Raw genomic sequence first — 19,912 nt, 5'->3', positions numbered from 1 at the left:
TGCAATAATATTGGGTAAATGTTCTTGCGCTGTATATATACAGGGTGCTAGGTAACTCCACCGACAAACTTTGGGAGGTAATTCCTTATATGAAATGAAAGAAAACGTTCTTATAAACATAGGTCGAAAAACGTCTCCTTTCAGAGTTATGAACCGCCGAAACTTTGAAAAATCATGTTTCCAAACGCCCTGCCTTAGAAACTATAGGATCTGTAAGAAGCGGTTTAAGGAATTACATAGGAACTAGTTTGCGAACTATTTAAATATCTATCTTTTACCATCCTCCGTTATCGGCGAAACGAGCGCCTTATTAGCACTTAAAGGAGTATTCCTATACCTCAATCTCCTTTTTACAGTTCGTTTCACCGATAATGGAGGATGGTAAAACATAGATATATAGATAGTACGCATACTAGTTCCTTTGTAATTCCTTAAACAGCTTGGGATCGATCCTGTAGTTTCTAAGGCAGAGCGTTTCGATATGTGAATTTTCGGCGGCTCATAACTCTCAAAGGAGACGTTTTTATTCCCATGTTCATTATAACTTTTTCTTTCGTTTCATATAAGAAATAAAATCCTAAAGTTTGTCGGTGGAGTTACCTACCACCCTGTACATGCTATGTATGTTAAAGTATTGTAGTAAATAATATTGATCAAAGTGTAATTGCGCTTCAATTCCTTTAATTGTAGACCATCGTGATGTCGATTTATCATACTACTGTCGTGAAACTACGTTATGCATGCTGGTATATAATACGGTTAAAAAGTGAAAGTGCGCTAAACTGCGAGTTAAGTCACTCAGATTTGAGGGAGGAAAAATAGTATTTATATAAGCAAAGATTGGCTATGATATGTACGCTATAGTTTTACGTAAAGACACTTCGGTGTAGTAATTTCCTAAATTATATAGTAAAATCGCTCGAACCATCCCCAGGTGGCTACAAAGGAAGTGGAACACAATTGAAGGAAACCGCGTGTTTCTTTGTTACGTGGGAGGGATAATTCAACATGTACTTCCAGTTAGGTTGGCCTGTCACTCGACCTGCTGAAAAAGAAAGCTATTTTGCAATTTTCAACTTCTTGTTTATAGATTCTTCAGTAGCCTTCGCAGAAAGACAGATTTATTTAGCTTTTTCGTTATTTTGTTTTCATTGCATCCTCCTCCTTGCGTCTCCTTTAGCTTTAAGGGTATAATTCTGGGGCATTAAACTGAAATATTTCATTTAATTTGAATTCGTTGTAATGAAGAGAAAAAATAAATCAATCATTAGTTTCATGATATGTGCTTATATTACTCTTATATACAGCATATTTTTAATATTATGTAACATTCATAACGATAACGCTTGTACGAACCAAACATGTTAAGTAGTTCGCCCCTGTCCTCCCCCCCGCAAGGCAGTGCCGCAAAAGTCTGATGAGAAAATAATACAATTTCTTTGTCGCTCCCAGAAATCCGTCCTTGACCGCCCCTGTACATACTATTATACTGAATTCCTTTAATGATTGTTGTGTTTATTATTATTATTATTATATAATGTATCCATCGATAATAAAAGTTTAACGTTGGCAACAACATATTACTTCGACCCCGCACACGTACCGTTTATGGCTTATTTGGAGTGTTATTTATGAGGGCGGTTAGGGTAAATTTTCAGCTTGAGTACAAGGGAAGCCGGTTGGGGACTAATAGAACGTCTCGACTTTAATTATATATTTTTGTACTAGAAAGTTTAAAAAGTAAAAGTGTGCTAGAAGTGATATGCTTTATCTACTGCTCCTTAATCAAAGTAGTGATTGAAATGTAGCTCAAGGTAGTCAGTAAGGATGTTCCTTAATCAATCTGAAACGTTTCAGCCACTTTCGTCTGATGCGATCAAAACAAAAGACAACATTGTTTCAATACAAACAAAATTAGATATTGATTCTTTCCTTTCGAGAGGAGTTTTTGAAACAGTTTTACACGCGTCCACTTATTTTTAATGAAGAATTTTATAATAAGTTTTATCTCCGAAAGTTCATTGATTTACGTAATACTCTATTCTGGGTAAAACATTTAAATCAATGTTCGATCGTTAAATTTCGTGTTTGCTTTCTTCTTAGTGCACAGTTTACGTAACGAATTTGACACTTCCAACTCAAGTGAGTTCCTGAATAAAGATTTCTTGAATAATTAATATGAAATCTTTGAGATTTGCGTCCCACGATTATGCCAGTTAGGCTAAAGGAGACATTGATGATGAGAAATGAATGAAATGGAATGAGAAAAGTGGGAAGAAACGAGAGAACCCCGAGGAAACCCACTGTATTTGTCCACTACACTGTATTTGTCCACCACAAAGTTCAATTGGCAGGGGCTGGTATCGAGCTCGCGACCCCAAGCACCAGAGGTGAACGCTCTACCACTCAACCACCGCAACCCCTTTAATTTTAAAGAAATTGGTCCATTACCCTTATTAGATGCGAAATTTTCGTAGATGCTGAAATAATTATTTAGTTTTTTTTTTTTAATTAGAAATTTACATATCGATTTTCATATTTCATACTTAAGCTAAGGCTTACAATGGACATTTTGTCGATAATGAAAGATTTCAAGTGTTATAGAATCGATGTGACACCAGCTTCAGGAACAGAATATTCGGAAACGCTAAAACGTGTTTTAATTTAGTTTTACACGACTTTATGTACCGAATATCACACCTTCAACTTATACATTCCATCACATTGGAAACGTTCCAAAAATAAAAGGAATTGGATGTTATAAAATCGACTCTCTGGAATGGAATTTTCGAAATCGCAGAAACATCTGTTATCTTAGTAACATATGAGTTTACAAACAGATATTTTCATCGCCAACTTAAGGAAATTCCTACATTCAGCATTTTGAAAATAAATAAGGAGGAGTTTCAATATCAGAGAAATTGGACCTTCCCACTTCAAGTGCAGAATTTTCGATATTGTACCTCAGTTTCACAAGTAATGTGATGAGCTGATATGTATAATATCTAGTCTTTTACCCGACTTCTCATCGAAATGTGCATTTCGGAATTAGTTCTTAATGGTTATGTATGTTTATACTTTAAGAAAGCTACCAGAAACTGCATCAAATGTAAATTTATTTATTGCTAGCGTTTATTTCTCTCTTGTAGTGCCGAGGGTGTATGAAAACAAAAGTGGGACTCACACAGCGAATACCTGTCAATTATAAATTAAGTATCAAATAATAATTTAAAAAAATCTTTAATGTGAAACCCTTAAATTGGCTTTGTATCCAACAGAAATATTTTTACTAGGATTCAAATGTGGGCATACACGCGGAGAAGTTTCTCGCATTGGCCAGTAACTAATTAAAATTTTTACACGAAATTGTTGTTTCATGTGGAATCTTAACAACATGTATTCTCACGAAGATTTAAACCCTTGATTTCCATGCCATATGCGAGGAAACAGTGTTCGACTTACTATCCACTGAAATTCCCTTCCGAGATGATATGTCCCCATGAAATAGCCTCTGTCGATTCTGTCTGGAATTTTATTAATAAGTAAAGATTGAAAATGACAAATCAGAGATAGTCTATGTCAGATTCCTTGAGTATAAATTTACATGTGCTCTATGAAATCTGTGACTCCTTCCATTCCGTACCAAGTTTTCGATGCTTTGATTAAGCTATTTAGAAGTAAAAAATGGTTGGATCCTTGATCGGAGATAAGCGATACTTGCAATGGAGACTATATGAAATGTGGTTCTACAGCGTAACGTGGAATCCAAACTACATGAACTCCCGTCGGAATCCCAGCCGTGGCTTCCACGACAAAGAACAGCACGCTAAGAGTTTAGCCACGAGGGAGTTAACATTTCATTGCATAAATAAATAAAAAATTGAATAAATTTATACCTGAAAATGGCGAAGATGAAGTGGCGAATATGATAAACAATTTTGTAATAAATTTTTGCAACAGTTTATAGTAAAATAATTTGTAATGGCGTGGGCAGCAAGGAAAGGTAGCAAAAATATTCCTCTTTATATGCTGAAACACAAATTTCTTGAATAAAAACATGAAGTTTCATCTTGAATTCCTTTCCTGAGAGAATCCGAAATATGTTAAGAACATTAAGCCTTAAGGTTAAGCAACTTACTAAAATTTAACGTTCTGTGATGATAACGTTGTCTTCAAAATTAACTAAACTAGCGATAAATCCTGAGTGACTCACACACCTAACCCTGTTTCTCGATTTGTTTATACATCAAGATTGTTACCTTAACCTTCTTTGCCATCTTTTTTGTTTCCTTGTTATCAAATAGTAGATGGGAACTACATGTGGCAAACTTTATTTGAAGAAGTACGAAGTTTATTTGAACCGCACTATGCATTGCACAAAGAAACTAATTTGGGGAAGAGAGGATTGTAAACCTTAATTAGTATAAATAGTTTGAACAAAGATCGATTATTTGGGAAAAGTTGAAGAAATGGTTATTTGTTAATGGTGGTTAAGTTTTAATAATGATTACTTCTTATTTATTAACATTTTCGATAGTGACCGAATTAAGCGTAATTAAATTTTCATATTTTTATATATTTTTATTCTACTTCAGTTATTTATTTTATTTTAATTTTTTTTAGTTTACCCGGTTAGGAAGTGGACGAAATACTTTGGAAGTAATTTTACTTAAGTAATTTATTTGTACTAAATAACTTTATTATATTTTATGATTTGTTAATAAGTCACACACGCACACACACACACACACACACATATTTTTATATATATATATATATATATATATATATATATATATATATATATATATATATATACGGAGAGAGAGAGAGAGAGAGTATTAACACATTATTATGTTATAGATTTTTAAATTAAAATAATCACCTAAATAGGAAGGATAAGTTTAATTTAAGAGGCTAATTTCGTTATTTAGTTTACAGAACATTAATTATTGGAATTATTTTAAATAACAGAAACAAAAGCAAGAAGAAAGAAATGAAAATTAAAGAAATATCATAAGATTTATCATATATGTATTAATGAAGAAATATAAAACTAACGAATGGCACAAGCAAATATTAGTACGTAAGCTTATTTTAGTTTAGATTTTTACTTTAATTTATTGAAACGATGATATGGAAATGCAAGATTTACTGCACTAATTGTTTTTAAGTTTTTTAAAATTTTCCTAATGGGGTAAGATGAGGGCACACTTTTTAAAAAAATAATCATTAGAGTGAATACTGTATGGGAAGAATGTAGAAAACACCATTACGAACGGTGTGGACGTCACTAGTAACGTTCATAACGAACTGATACCCAGTTTCAAATATGCTATTTATATTGAAGTTCCAGACTAAAACGACAATTTACCACGGTTGTAGACTTTTTAGTTAGAAGCAAGGTGAATTGAAGTTTATAATTCACGTTTATAGGATTTTTTATTTAGAGAAACACAACTGGCTATTCACCAAGTCATCATTTTTATATCGTACGATAATTCACAAATTCAGTATGGAATCATAGCTTGATCCTGACACATGTGTTTGAGGCACAAAACAAAACACGTTATTTGGTATATATATAATAGATAACAGTGGCGGCTAGTGTTAGTGTTGGAGCGTTGCGCAACGACCAAAGTATTTCAAGAAAAAAATATTATCATCAATAGTAGTAAAGAACAGAAAAAAAATACTTTTTAATACTTGCATATATACACTTTAAATAACATTTTTTTTTTTTACTTCTGTAACTGTGCGTTCCGTTAATCCGTTTAAAAAGCGAAAAATAATCCGTCACAGAGTCTGTAATTTATATTGTGTTGCGGCGAGCATACAACGACCAGATTCCTTCAGCGCGGCAATTGGAGCGAATATTGAGTCTTCTTTCCCCTATCTCAGAAGTTAAAGGGACTGGTGGTTGCAGTGCTTCTGCAACACAGCACGATTTCCAGTGAACGAGGTTTTTCACGCTAAATACAATTTCTGAATTTTTCACTAACAATTAACAAATGGATTTTTTTTATACATTCATATTTTTAAATTACGGGACCATACTGAAGCAAATCAATATAGTGACAATTAAAAGAAGCGATTGCAGAATTACAAAGTAACAAATAAAATATCTAGTAGAGGAGACAACAAATGAAAGTAGGCCCGCATTTACAAGTTATTTCTTAGCTTATATTGATAATGAAGGCTTCTTCTAGAGTAAATTGTGAATCAAATATTAATAAGTCAGTATTTAAAATCGCTTCCCCCTATAAACGTATTTGTTTTACAAAATAAGTATATTTTATACTCTTGATAATTTCCACATGGAACTGTATAATGGGGAACGCCACATGGAATTTGGGACTAGTTAGCAATGCTCAGGGGCGTAGCCACGAGGGGGGTCCACCGGGTCCGTACCTCCCAAAAATTTCGACACTTGACTAACATTTGTAGATTTTCTTAACGAACTACATTTGTTTAACAGAGAAACGATTGATGTAGGCTAAATATTTTATTTAAGGCCTCATCAAGTATTTTTTTTCTTATAAAAATAATTATTCTATCATTTTTTTCTAAAAATATAGATGACGGTAAGTAAGAATTACTTATCGTCTTTTCGGGTGCAGTATAAGGCATGTTCCATATTACGTAGACGTATTGGACCTCCCTCAAATACTTTGGACCCCTCCCAGTTAGCATTTTTGGGTGTAGAACTGGCAGTGCTGTTTGTTTTGAAGTTCTTTGGTTTTTGGCTTGTTACATGCTGATCCTTCATCTGGCGGGTTGCGAGGTTTCCTTTCCAGAACACATCACATTAGTAAGCACTGTTTTGCCTCATGCTGAAGTATACTGTGTTCATCGTGCATTGCGTAACAACTAAGACGGATGATTTGGAATGTAGTTTTTTCTTTTACGCACATGTGTATGTGTTGATGTATGAGTATGTGACATTCGGAATTCATATACCAGTACCTATATTGTATCAGATGTTTTGGTTTTTAATTATTATGTTTAATTTTATTGTGTGTGTTTTAATTCTGTAAATAACCTACAAATTCTGAATGAATTGTATACAATGACCTCTGTAAATAACTTACAAAAACATTGACCAGCTTTCAACTGAGGAAAAATTTGTAATTAAGGCTTAGACAAAACAAGCAAAGGGCAATTCAGGAGAGTTTTCGAAAAAAGAATCCAGTTTAAATTTACACGATATCTTATGGCAGTAGTGTTGTTTGCACCAGATACATTTCCTCAATTTATTTTATATTTTCCTGGATAAACTGTGAATAAAGTGTGTTCAATGTACATGTTTTAATAACACTAATATCTGCTACAAACTCTCTTCAGTCAACGTTGAAGAGGAATTCGGATCACTGTCATGGACCGAGTTTGCTAGAACGAATCGTACGCAATAATCTAGAAAAAATATTTAGTGAATCTACAAAGCTTCTGAAATTAATATTAACTGTATCTATGGTGCCAGCCAAAGACGAAGTTTTTTTTCCACATGAGAAAGAATTGACACTTTCAAGGAATTGAATGTTCCAAGATAGGTTATCACCATTGGTTATGCTTTCCATCGAAAGGGACTTGACAATAAGAATACCAGAGTTCAACCAGCATGTATTAGACAGATTTGCTCCAATCAAAGAGAGGAGAATGAACTTACTAATTAATTAAGGTGATTAATCGGATAAAATGTTCTGCTTTTTTTTTTTTTTTTTTTTTTTTTGAAAACAGAATTTTATTTAACTTAACATGTCACATAGCATTTGCATCTAAAATTATGCTGATTAGTCAATGAGTCCAAGTTATATCTTCATTCTTTTATCGTTCGTAATGCAAAACTCGAAACCACAATCCACCGGCCGCCACTGATAGATAATATTTAGTGAATGAACACTTAACTTAGCTGTAATGTGATATAGTAAAAAAATTTACGATGGACTTTTAAAACTGTTATACATATGTGATTTAACTTTGAATTGCCACAAACAATATTTAATGACATCGACTAAATTTATAAACTAGGATTACTTGATAAACGTTTTTATATTCGCTGGATTATGCGTATTAGAATACGAACATGATACATTGTAGGTAAAGGCATTAGTACAATTAACTATTCACTCAACTTACTAACGAAATGACTTTTTATGAATAATACTTAAAATAATTGATTATGGAGGTTACGAACTACGTATTTCGTTTGTCATGAAATAGCACAACACGTTTATTTAAATAATCGTTGGATAACACATAAGAGAAGCAGTAGAAACCATAAAATATTTTCAGCTAACGGATATAGATACAAAGTACGATATTATTTATTTTATTGCTTAACAGTTTAAAACTCAAGCTTAGGTATAACACTAAATTTTATAGAAGTAAGTATAATAAACATTATAAAAACGGAATTGTCCACTGTTTCCAAAAGGTTTTGAACTTGCAAGCCTGGTGGTGGTGTTATATAATAAAAACGTGTTATTTCTATTTAAAGAAAAAGAAAGGATTTTATTTATTTATAGTCTAGCAAATGGAACTTTTTGTCTGTGGATTTATAATTTGAGTAGAAAAACCAGAAAATACTTTATTACGTAGGCAGATGACAAGACTTAAAACTCCACTTGCCGTCGAAAGTCTTACGACAATGTTCGAAAATACCTCAGAGAAAAGAAAGAAAAAAAAACCTGTATTTTATACCGAATTGACTAAACGTGTTACTAGTTAGTAGAAAAGCTTACAATTATTCATTTAACTAACGCTGTACGGACCCAGACGACCAATATGCGAATTTTCGAGCAAATTTAAGCAAAACGTACAATTTTCCGATGTATTTTTGTTAATTATTTTTAGAGTTTCTTTATTTAAATTAATGTTGTAACAATCTCGACAATAGCAGTTTGCAGGGCTTAATATCAATTAAATGCTGTCTTACATTATGAATAGGCAATGTCGTACATTATAGGAAAACTTAGCTCCATAAACACATAAAACTATTCAATACACAAATATACTCGTCGACGAATAAATACTCGGAATAATTCTCACTTCAATATCATTACTAGCAGCACACATTACAAAGATATATTTATCTTAAGAAACTTAAGTCTTTAACATCAAAGGTATATTGTAAAAGTTTGCCTCATATAGCTTGTAGCTAGAGCATTTAATAAAAAGAGCGTCCGGAATCGACTCCTACCACCAATTTCATTATAAAATTTCCAATCGAATTTGGATTATGAAACTTTAAAACACAGAAAAAAAATCATACTAAAAATGAATAGAAAATGTTTTCCGTTGTGTTTTGGAAAATATTTTATTTTTAGTGAACAACATTTTCTGATATATTATAGATACATATTTACATTGTTTTCAGAATATACTCTTCCGTTACTGGAGAAAACATATTCCTTGTTATATCTGAGAAGTATCCCAAATGTTTACCGGAAATATTTTTCAAAAAGTGTTCGGAAAACATTTAATGAAGTACAGGAAGGAGTGGCGTATTTAGGGGGTTTCCGGTCTTAAGACCCCCCAGAAATTTTATTTACTATATTAAAGTAAATGAAATACCTTGCAAAATTTTCACATTTCCAGCAATAAAGTTAGCAAACCTCCCCCACAAAATATCGTAAATACCCCACTGACAGGAAGTGCATTTTAGAACGTTAGCAGGAAAATAATGTAAGGAAAATTTTCGCAATAGTTGTACTAGAAATATTGTGTTGAACAAGGGTAAAATGAAGGGGAACGAGGGAGTACGCCGTACCCCCACCTCGAAAAAAATACAATGGACGCCTGTACGCGTCCCCCTAGTTCCTAAAAAAAATACAATGGGCAAAGATAATCAGGGGGAACGGCGTGGCATCATACCGGTAGTTACCGGCCCCCCACCTTTGCAGATCCATTTTTACCCCTGGTGTTGAATGTAATGTGTTTTGAATGTTGAGAGAGAAAATGTGTTCGGAGTAATACTAAAAATGTTTTACATGCATGATAATTAAAAGAGAATATGAAATGTATTTCATATATTTTACAAATATTTTCCAACATGTTATTTGCAATCTATCCTATTGTTTTCTTTGTACAACAAGTCAATAGTATTAATAATTAAACCTTATGTTCATTCATCAGTATATTATTACGATTTGTTCAAAATATTATTTGAAGTTCAAGGAAAAAATGAAATCTTTAAGTTTTACGTCCCACGGTTATGCCGGTTAGGCTAAAAGAGACTGTGATGATGAAAGACGAGTGAAATGGTGGAATGAAGAAAGTGGGAGGAAACGGGAGAACCCCGAGAAAACCCACGCACAAGGTTTGTCCACCAGAAAGTTCACTTGGCGAGCAGGGTCTGAACTAGTGATGGGCAGTGGGAATATTCCCGGTGGGAAGGAATTTAAAAAATGGGAATATTCCCGGGTTTTTCCCTGGCCTATAAATTCCCGGGAATGAATTTATTTCAATTTCTTTACTTTATCTTCCAAATTATAAGAACAATATGACTAATTACTTTATTTTAATATATTATGATTTAATTCTAGGTTTTAAAGAATTTGGAGGTTAAAAAATTTAAAATTCTCTGACTGTACTTTATAAAACTAATAATATATTTTTTGTTCCATTTTCATTTGCAATAAAAAGTAAGGTAATTGTTTAGAATTGGGGGACCAAAACCAGGAAAAAGTAGGATGATATACGGAAGAAATGAGTTGATAGTGATGTTCAAGTAGTCAACAAAGTATCGAACTAATTTTTTTTTTTTTTTTTTTTTTTTTAGGGCAGTAGGGGATTTATACAAAACGGAAAGGTAAGTGAAAGTGATTTATGTCAGAAAATGAAGTGAATTGTTGGTAACGAAGATTGCAAACAACGTGCCATGCTGGGCTCTAACCCACCTTCATTCGCTCACTCTTGCTCTGCAACGCTGTCTGAATTTAATGTTGGTAACGTAATTTAACGTATGAAACCATAAAACAAACGCATCGGAATAGAATATCGCAAAGAAAGTAGGTGCAAAAGCTGGCCCCCAATGCTAAAGTACAGCCAAAATTAGCAAAGTGCTAATTTACAAATGATGAAAAGGAACCATTTTGTAAAGTATTTTAGAATTACGTAGAAATAAAGATGAAGTACTATTAATAAACCCTGAACCACCATTAGTAATAGACGTCGGTCTGTCACCTCTCTCTGACTCGAATTTCTGAAGAAGTACTCGGACTTCTTTTACATGTGAATTAACGTATGGAATTTCAAGAAATAGGTAGAATGAAAGGTCGTGTATGGCAATGTTACGTGCTAAAATATAAAGATAAGTAAGTATCTTGCAAATTTTGTGAACATAAATATGTATGCGCAAATGTTGATAAATTGGTGAGACATATATCTTCTAGCATTTACCCAATCTAATTGGTTTATAACATTTATAACTTTAATGTGTTCATATTATCAGTAATAGAGTCAAGTTGAGCAAATGCACTTACATATACATTTAAACTGTTACTATATAATTGATAATATAATTTTTTCACACATATTTAATTGATATAACATATTGTAAATAAATATACATTTATGTGTACTTTCTAAATATAATAAAGTGTTAATAACGTAACATGGTATCGTTCAGAATATACATTTTAAAGAATTCTCTGTGGACAACAGTAATAATATGCTGTGATATAAAAATTAATTCAACTTTGAAATCATAATATATAATAGAATGCAATTTTCTTTCTGATTGAACATAAATTCCCATTTTGGGAATCTTCCCAGGGAATATTCCCGAAAAATATCTTCCCGGGAATTTAGCCATCACTAGTCTGAACCCGGGACTTCGAAATCGCCATTGCTAGAACTAGAGCTTTTCTGTTCATTTTCTTCTTTGATAGTAACAATCGTAGCTAATGTTTGAAGCACACTAATTTCAAGACTCATAGAAGTGGAATCTTCTTGCTCATTTTCCACTCTGACAGTGGCATAAGTAGCAGGTGAGGTAGGATTGGTAACTTCAACACAACATTCAGTTTTTTGGCAGTCAGTAGCAGGCTTGGAGGGACTAAATAAATAGGTATATGACCATTTTGCAGGCATCAGCATCGGCATCTAATAACTTTGCCTTCTTTCCATGACGCCGCATCGAGTTTTACGATTTAAAGCTTGGTCCGTTCAGTCCAAAATATTCTTTTATGTACTGCATAACGGCAGGTGATACGTTGAGTGGGCGCACCGGGTACCGCTCCGGCAGCCCGGTGGGCCTATCTGCCGCTGTTTGTAACATAAGGAATATTTGGGATAATTTTGGAACTGGGGGTTCAAAATAAGGTAAAGTCACCATGTTTACAGGAGAAATGAGTTGATGTTACGTAAATGTAGTTACTAACTATTAGCATAACCTAACCTATCCTAAACTAGCCTAGCCTACCTTAATCTAACCTAAACTAGCCTAAACATCAAAAACAGAAAATATAGGAAGACACTACGAATTATAAGAGAACTCTGGTTTCCCAAATCCTAAATATCCTAACATAACCATACCCAACCCAATCTAACCTATCCTACCTAAACCATCCAAAAATACAGATAATATAGCAACAAAGCACGAAATTTAAGCAAAATATTCTGGCCCCCAGTTCCAAAAATATGCGAAATATTTTTAAAACGCCTATTAATTTTGTATGGAAATGTTTTTGTTATCTTGTTCTGTAATTTCAATGAAATATTTTGATACAATATTTTACAATTATTTCCAGAATATTTTATAGAACGTTGAATTAATTCTCTCACGAGAGTATCGTAGTAGCATTATTACCAATCATTGTACTAATTATAGCAGCATCAAAGAAATATATTTGTTAAAAATTTGAAAATCAAGAGATCCTGTATGACATCGCATAAACATCTATGTGTGATTGCAAATTAGCATCGCTACATCAACCGTCATTTCTTTATCAAAAGAAAATGTAGATTATATAATAGGAACAGGTTTAAATGCCATTTGATGGAAACGGAAGGAGAAGTAAACAAAAATAGCAACTTTTATACTCACTAGTAGAGGATTCTTATTTAGATATAATGAACATAAGACAAACACCAGATAAGAAAGACATACTTGAAAAGAGAGGTAGCTAATACTATTGATTATTTTCTTGTTAGTGAAAAAAGCAGGAAAATTATTAAAGAATTTGATGTTGATGAAAACGGAATTTATAGTTTAGGAAGTGATCATAGATTAGTAAAAATGGAGCTATTTGATCAGCATGACAAGAGAAAATACTCAATAAAAAAATAAATAAATAAAATGAAAAAAAGAAATAAATAAAAGAGATCAAAACAAACCTACTATTAAAAGGCTGGAAAAAGAATATATAAGGAAATATAAAGAGAAGTTAGAAAAAGAATACATAAATGAATAAAGCTATGAATCTCTGGTAAAAAAAATCAATAGTGTTGCAGCTGAAGTCACAAATGCGAAGAAAGGCAAGAAAGGTTATAGAGAAAGTAGTAAGTTCAATTGGACCGAAAATACAGAAATAAAAATTAATACGAGAAAAGAAAAAAGCCGAACCCATCGATTAATACTAAAGAAATTCAAGAATAGAAAAAATTGGGCAAGAGGATTTAATTCAAGCATGGAACAAATATATAAATAGCAAGAAAGATGCACACATAGCTGGAATGAAGGAAATAAGAAATTTCAATGATGAAATAGCAGAGGAAAATAAGTCAGGAGGGAGAGAAGCACGGAAAAGATTTTGGAGATATGTGAGAAAAGAACAAAACAAAGAAGAAAATATTCTTAGGGATGAAAAGGGACAAATGCTGAAAGACACGACGAAAATTGTGGTATACCTAACAAATTGGGCGATGAAGGGAAATTATAAAGGACGGAAAAATGAAACCAATAAATTAGCAAAAATTAGTAATAAGAGTGCAGAAGAAGAAAGTCAGGAATTAACATATATTAAAAATATGGAAATAGAAAAGGCTAGGAAAAAGCTAAGAGGAAAAGCAATAGCAACAGATGAGGTATCAAATGGGGTGTTAATAATCCTAGATAATAAATCTTTGGAAATTTAAAGAATATTATGAGCAATATACTTGAATCAAGAACCATTCCTCCAAGTTGGAAGCAAACAAAGTTTAAGTTAATATATAAAGGAAAAGGGAGAGATAAACATGACATAAATATTATAGGCCAATAGCTATTATGAGCTGCGTATATAAGTTCTTTGCAATTATTCTAAGAGACAGATTAATGAACTGGCTAGAGAAAAACAAAATATTAAGTAAGTTACAAAATGGATTCAGAACCGATAGAAGAACATTACAACACTACTCATTGAAATATCCAGAGAACGAAAAGAAGATTTCATAGTAGTATTTATTGATATTTAAAAGACGTATGATACAGTCAAGAGATAGATATTATGGGAAGTAATGGTCAACTTAGGAAGATCAAAGAAATTAATTATGCTTCTTAAGGAAGTATATAAGGATAACAAATACAGATATGAAATGGCAAACATAAAATCAAAATGGATAGACAGTAACAAATGTTTGAAACAAGGATGTCCTCTATCACCAGTTTTATTCCTGATATACATACACGAAGTGGAAGAAGCATTGTTCAAAACAAACGGAGAGTTAGAATTAAGATTCCAAGGAAAAGGAAAAGTAAGAAAATTTTCTGACACTCTATTTGCAGACGATGTAGCATTGATGATTACTAATATTGAAGACATTAAGGAAATGTTAGAAACAGTAGTTAGGAAAAGAGATGAAATTGGTTTAAAAATAAATGAAGAAAAAAGCAAGTTCATGGTTTTTGTGGAGACATAAATGATCAAAATATACAAGCAGGAAACATAGTAATAAGCAACGCTGGAAAAATAGAAGAATTTTTAGGAATTGAACTTGAAGAAGTATAATACTTAATTGAACAGGAGAAAAAAATTGAAAAATAAACTACCAAAATATACTGCAATTATAAAATATAAAGCAATGTGGTCATACAACAGATATGAGGTGTCAAGAATACTAGAACGCAAGAAGCAATACCGGCGCTAACATATGCAAATGACGCGATAACTTTAATGGGAAAAAAAATATGAGTATTTACAAGAAGCACAACATCAAATAGAAGATTTGCCCTAGGAACAAATAAATTACGTTCAAATGTAACGATAACAGGAGAGAAGAGATTTAGTGGTTTTGTAAAAAGAGAAGTTAAAAGTAAATAACAATATCTTGGAAGATTAAAATTTATTGGAGAAACAAGATTAGTTAAAGTTGTGCATGAGGCCACTAAACATACAAGAAAAAGAGAAAAAACAAAATTGTTTGAGAGAGTTAGGAAATTAGAAAGCAAATATGGTCAAACTACCAGCTGGCACAGAGAAGAAAATTATAAAAATTGGGTAAAAATCACCGAAAAAACAATTAAGCAAAAAGCGCAGGAAAAGTGGTATGAAGAAGTTGTCAAGAAGAGCAGTTTGAAAGGAATATACACACATAAAAAGCATTACGAGAAAATAAATTATGTGGACAATGATTTACGAAGCATTTTACTTTTCAAAGCCAGGTCAGGGAGCCTTGAAACAAGGATAAGATTGAAAAAAAAATGAAGAAATGAAGGAAAAATGTCAACTACGTATTAAAGAATCCGAAACAATAGAACACTTATTGTTAAAATGTGAAGAAGCCATAAAAATTAAGGAAACATGGAAACTGAACGGTGACTTGGAAAAGGAAGGATATTTGATTAAATTAGCTTGGAGGCTAGGCTTTAATGTAAATGGAAAATAACTAAGTGAGAATAAAATGAAAAAGAACTTCTTGAATTTTGGTGGAAAAAGAAAATGGAAAACTTCAAGTGAAAAAAGAGCAGTACATTATTTTTTGCTATTTTTAAATTTTTTTCAGGAACCAAACATCTGAACAGAAAGAAGGAAAATAGCTTGAGCCTAAATCTGAAGCGGCATATCCTGCGCGCTATGTTGAATTTGAGGTATGCTGTATTTACGTAATAATCATAACGGAGCTGAAAATTCAAAACCAGTTTTTAGTCCTTTCGATTTAAATTATTTTATTTAAGTCAAGAAGTGATATAAGGTCTATGCAATTTCAGCACACGAGGAATTTGAAGTCTGGTGCATCTATCAACTACTCTAAACAGTGAAGAAGACGACAAAGCAAGAACAGTGAACAACATACTAGAAGTCAGTATGTATAAGGATTACATAAAATAACTTAATCAAATGCTGTACAAGTTAATGAAATTTTGTTTAGATAATAATAAAAGCATATGGGAGGCTAAAGTGAGCTAGTCGACAACTAATTTTACGGTTAAAATGAGCGGATGCATGTTTTATCCATGGAGGAATAGGGAAAGGTTCTAGAACACAGGTCTTCCTATATCCATTAGTAGTTGGTTCTTTTCTGATCCCTGACTTAACAACATGCGATTTCTAGTTATGGGGAAGAACGTGCGTATTTACAGTACGAAGCTTCGGGATATTAACCACCTAAATGACCTATAATGGATGATATATCATTTATTCCCCATGAAAAGTGTGCAGATACTTGACATGAAACGGTCCTTGGTATTTATATCTTGAACTTAGTGGTGAACAGGTTAAGACGACTTCAGTGAGCTCGCAAGTATTTAGTACCTATAGTAAGTATATTATATCACTGACATTCTTCCCGATAGATGTATGTACAGATTAAATATTTTTTTTCGTCTCATTCAGTGATATGAATTTGACTAACTTGCATAATTTTAAGATGCTGATTTGAATATATGAAATAATGATACCCAGGCCTGAAAACATCATATTACTTATCAAAATTTAAAACGAAATATTACCAGTATTGTATATACACGTACTAGTATTTAATTTCTAATATATGACAAGCCAGACACACAGAGTCACTTTCACACGACGCGCATTACGAAACATGAAATTGGAAGATATCGCATTTCGCACTGTTTTGCACGTGACCTGTTTCATTTGTGTGTATCAAGCAGTTAGAAAAAACTGACGTTTTTCGTAACTCCCCTTCCAGGTGTGTGACAAAATATGCATTTCCAATTGTGTTTTTTTAGCATATGTTTTACCACAAACTTTGCATATTTGATTTCTTTCAGAGTGTGTCAATACGTGCCTTTCCAAATGATAGGTTCTAGAAAATCTCTTATTACACACTTGGCATGTGTGTGACTTTTCATCTGTGTATCTTATCTCGTGCCTTTCCAAGCAAGAGTTTTGCGCAAATCTCTTATCACACAATTTGCAAGTGTGAAGCCTTACACCTGTGTGTGTTATCATGTGCCTGTTCAAGTAATTTTTTGTAGTAAATCCTCTATTACAGACTTGGCATGTGAAAGGTCTGTAACCAGTGTGTATTAAGATGTGTGATGCCAAGTGTGATTTCCTTCTAAATCCCTTTGAACATACTGCACACTCATGGGGGTACTCACCTGTATATATCAACATGTGTCGGGTCAATTCAGAATTAATAATATAACCCTTACCACAAACTCGGCATGTGTGAGGTTTTTCAGTACTGTGAATGAACACGTGTCTTGCCAAAGATGAACGCAGCCTAAATTTCTGTCCGCAAACTTTGCATTTGTAAGGTGTTTCACCTGTATGTATTCGCACGTGTGATACTAAACGTGATTTCTCTGTAAATCCCTTTGAACAGTCCTTACACTTGTAAGGTTTTTCACCTATGTGAATTAACGTGTGTTTTATCAAATAAGAACGATCTTTGTATTCCTTTTTACATATCGTGCACTTATGAGGTTTTTCACTTGTATGTGTTATCGTGTGTTTTGCCAGCTCCCACTTTCTAATAAATCCCTTTCCACAGACATTGCACTTATTAGGTTTTTCACCGGTGTGTGTTGCCAAATGCGAATTTTTAGTAAATCCCTTTCCACAAAATTGACACTGGTGAGGTAATCCCTTTTTAATGCTCTTGCAAGTATGAGATTTCTCATCTGGAATTGTTTTCTCATCACTGATAGCTTCTTTTCGTTTAATAGCGGCTCTGGCTTTTCTGGAAAGAATATGTTTATGAAACTGCGAGGAATTGAGTAAAAAAGAAAAAGAAATCAATCCAGATAATGGAAAATGCTTCCATGTAAGATACAGCAATAATGGGTAAATACTTGTATTGTATACAATTTTAAATTGCATCATAAATATGAGGAACTGCCAGTTACTCATAAGTAATTCGTCATAAAATGAAGTATGGTACTAATATGCTATTTTGTGAATTCTTGTAGAAATATGGAAAACAACTGTATTCTATTTTCCAGAATGCCCTTTTTTTTCTATATCAAATTTTTACATATAAGTACATATACGATACCAGACTTAAGTTAATCCGAAACTACCATCGTCAGCTAAAAAAAAAAAAAAAATGAGTTCTTGTATATTGTAAATTTCACATTTTTATTACAAACTCGGTTTTCTTCTTATATTTACTCTTTCTTTGGGATTTATTAATAAAGTAGTGGAGTAAAGAAATGTTATTTTCAGTTTTTAAATCAAAGAAAGCAAAATAAAAAAAATCATAAGCAAAAAGCTTTTACTGTTGTGAAAATGTAGTCTGTTAGATAATTGCTTGAAGAATATGCTGGGGGAAATTTGAGGGAAAATGACTCGCCACAGGTATTAGGAAAAGTCATAAATACGTAAAATTAAAAGTGTAGAAAATTATATATTTTGGGACGAACATACAATTCGCACATGAACGACACTTCTAATATCCGAAATCAATCAACTTCTTTCGTTGAAATTACAGAAACCGAGAACAATTCCATTAGCAACATCACAACGGTTTTCGTACAAGTTCTTCTGTGGTCAAGCGTGTTTTAGTGCTTTCCAACAACTAGAAATAAAGAGTGGCAGTTTGAGCCTCAGTATAGTAAGTTGTTTTATTTATTTTCTTTGAATACATAGACGTGTATTTTAAAGTCATAAATGTCTAATTTAAATGCTTGAAGATAGAAATATTAGTTGAAGAGTAACGTTTCAAAACTCAGTCACATTTATTCGCCAAGCCATCAAATATATACGGAAAGGTAACATTCTTATAATGAGAACAGGTTCCGATTCCCGGCAGGAGCTCAGGTAGTTTGAATCTATGTTAATCACTACGTACAGGCCTCATATAGACAGGTTTCTTCAAGAGACAAACTGTAAATCAACTCAACTTATTAACAATGTTTTGAGTTAAATGCCAATTTGAAAGCACATTTAAATTTTCACGTTTTTGATATATGTTTCAATATACAAGTATATATATATATAGGGAGAGAGGGAGAGAGACGGAGAGAGAGGGAGATAAAGAGAGAGAGAGAGGGGAAGAGAGAATAAACATTGTTTTTTATAAGGCCGCGGTGGCTTAGTGATAGGGCGATCATATCTGAAGCATGGGCCCTTGGTTCGATCCAAGCTTCCACCAAGTGAGCTTTGTAGTAGACAAACACCGTGAGCGTAGGCTTTCTGGGAGTTCTCCCCTTTCCTCCAATTTTCTTCATTCTACCATTTTTATTCATTCTTCATAATCACCGTATCCTTTAGCGTAGAAGACAGAATCGTCGGACGTAAAATTTGTAATTCATGTTCTGCACTTTTATACAGAGAATTGAACAATCATATTAAAGATGTGTACTTCCTAAATTTGAACTAAATCCTAATTACAGTAATCTGTAATATCTTAGGTTTTTTATTTATTTACAATGATTGTTTATTTGTTTTCTTTGTTTTTGTAAATGTCTACACATTGCATTTTATTAGGAAATCAGTTTCTTTTTTACGAAAGGCAATTTATGAACATGAAATGTATAATAATGGTTATATATGAAAGAGAGTTTGCTCCACCAATCTTGCAA

General features: G+C 32.7%; 1 protein-coding gene across 3 annotated transcripts in view; it reads right to left on the bottom strand.

Annotated features, from left to right (window-relative positions):
- LOC145684297 (uncharacterized) overlaps positions 1-19,912 on the bottom strand; it is a 41,407-nt gene that overhangs the window by 14,090 nt on the left and 7,405 nt on the right. The window contains exon 2 of one of the 3 annotated variants that reach the window (XM_081756470.1): positions 7,771-18,064. The exons of 1 other annotated variant lie outside the window; for it this stretch is intronic. In XM_081756470.1, coding sequence (XP_081612596.1) covers positions 18,049-18,064 — 16 coding nt within the window. In that variant the 3' untranslated portion in view covers positions 7,771-18,048. Of the gene's footprint in view, positions 1-7,770; positions 18,070-19,912 lie in introns of those variants that run through there. One more of the 3 variants, XM_081756468.1, reaches the window with a different exon arrangement.

This window comes from Thermobia domestica, chromosome 4, assembly GCF_964235325.1.
Source record: "Thermobia domestica chromosome 4, izTheDome1.hap1.1, whole genome shotgun sequence".
Lineage (NCBI taxonomy): Eukaryota > Metazoa > Arthropoda > Insecta > Zygentoma > Lepismatidae > Thermobia > Thermobia domestica.
Note: the sequence above shows the minus strand (reverse complement) of the source record. Positions and strands in the feature narration are given on the sequence as shown.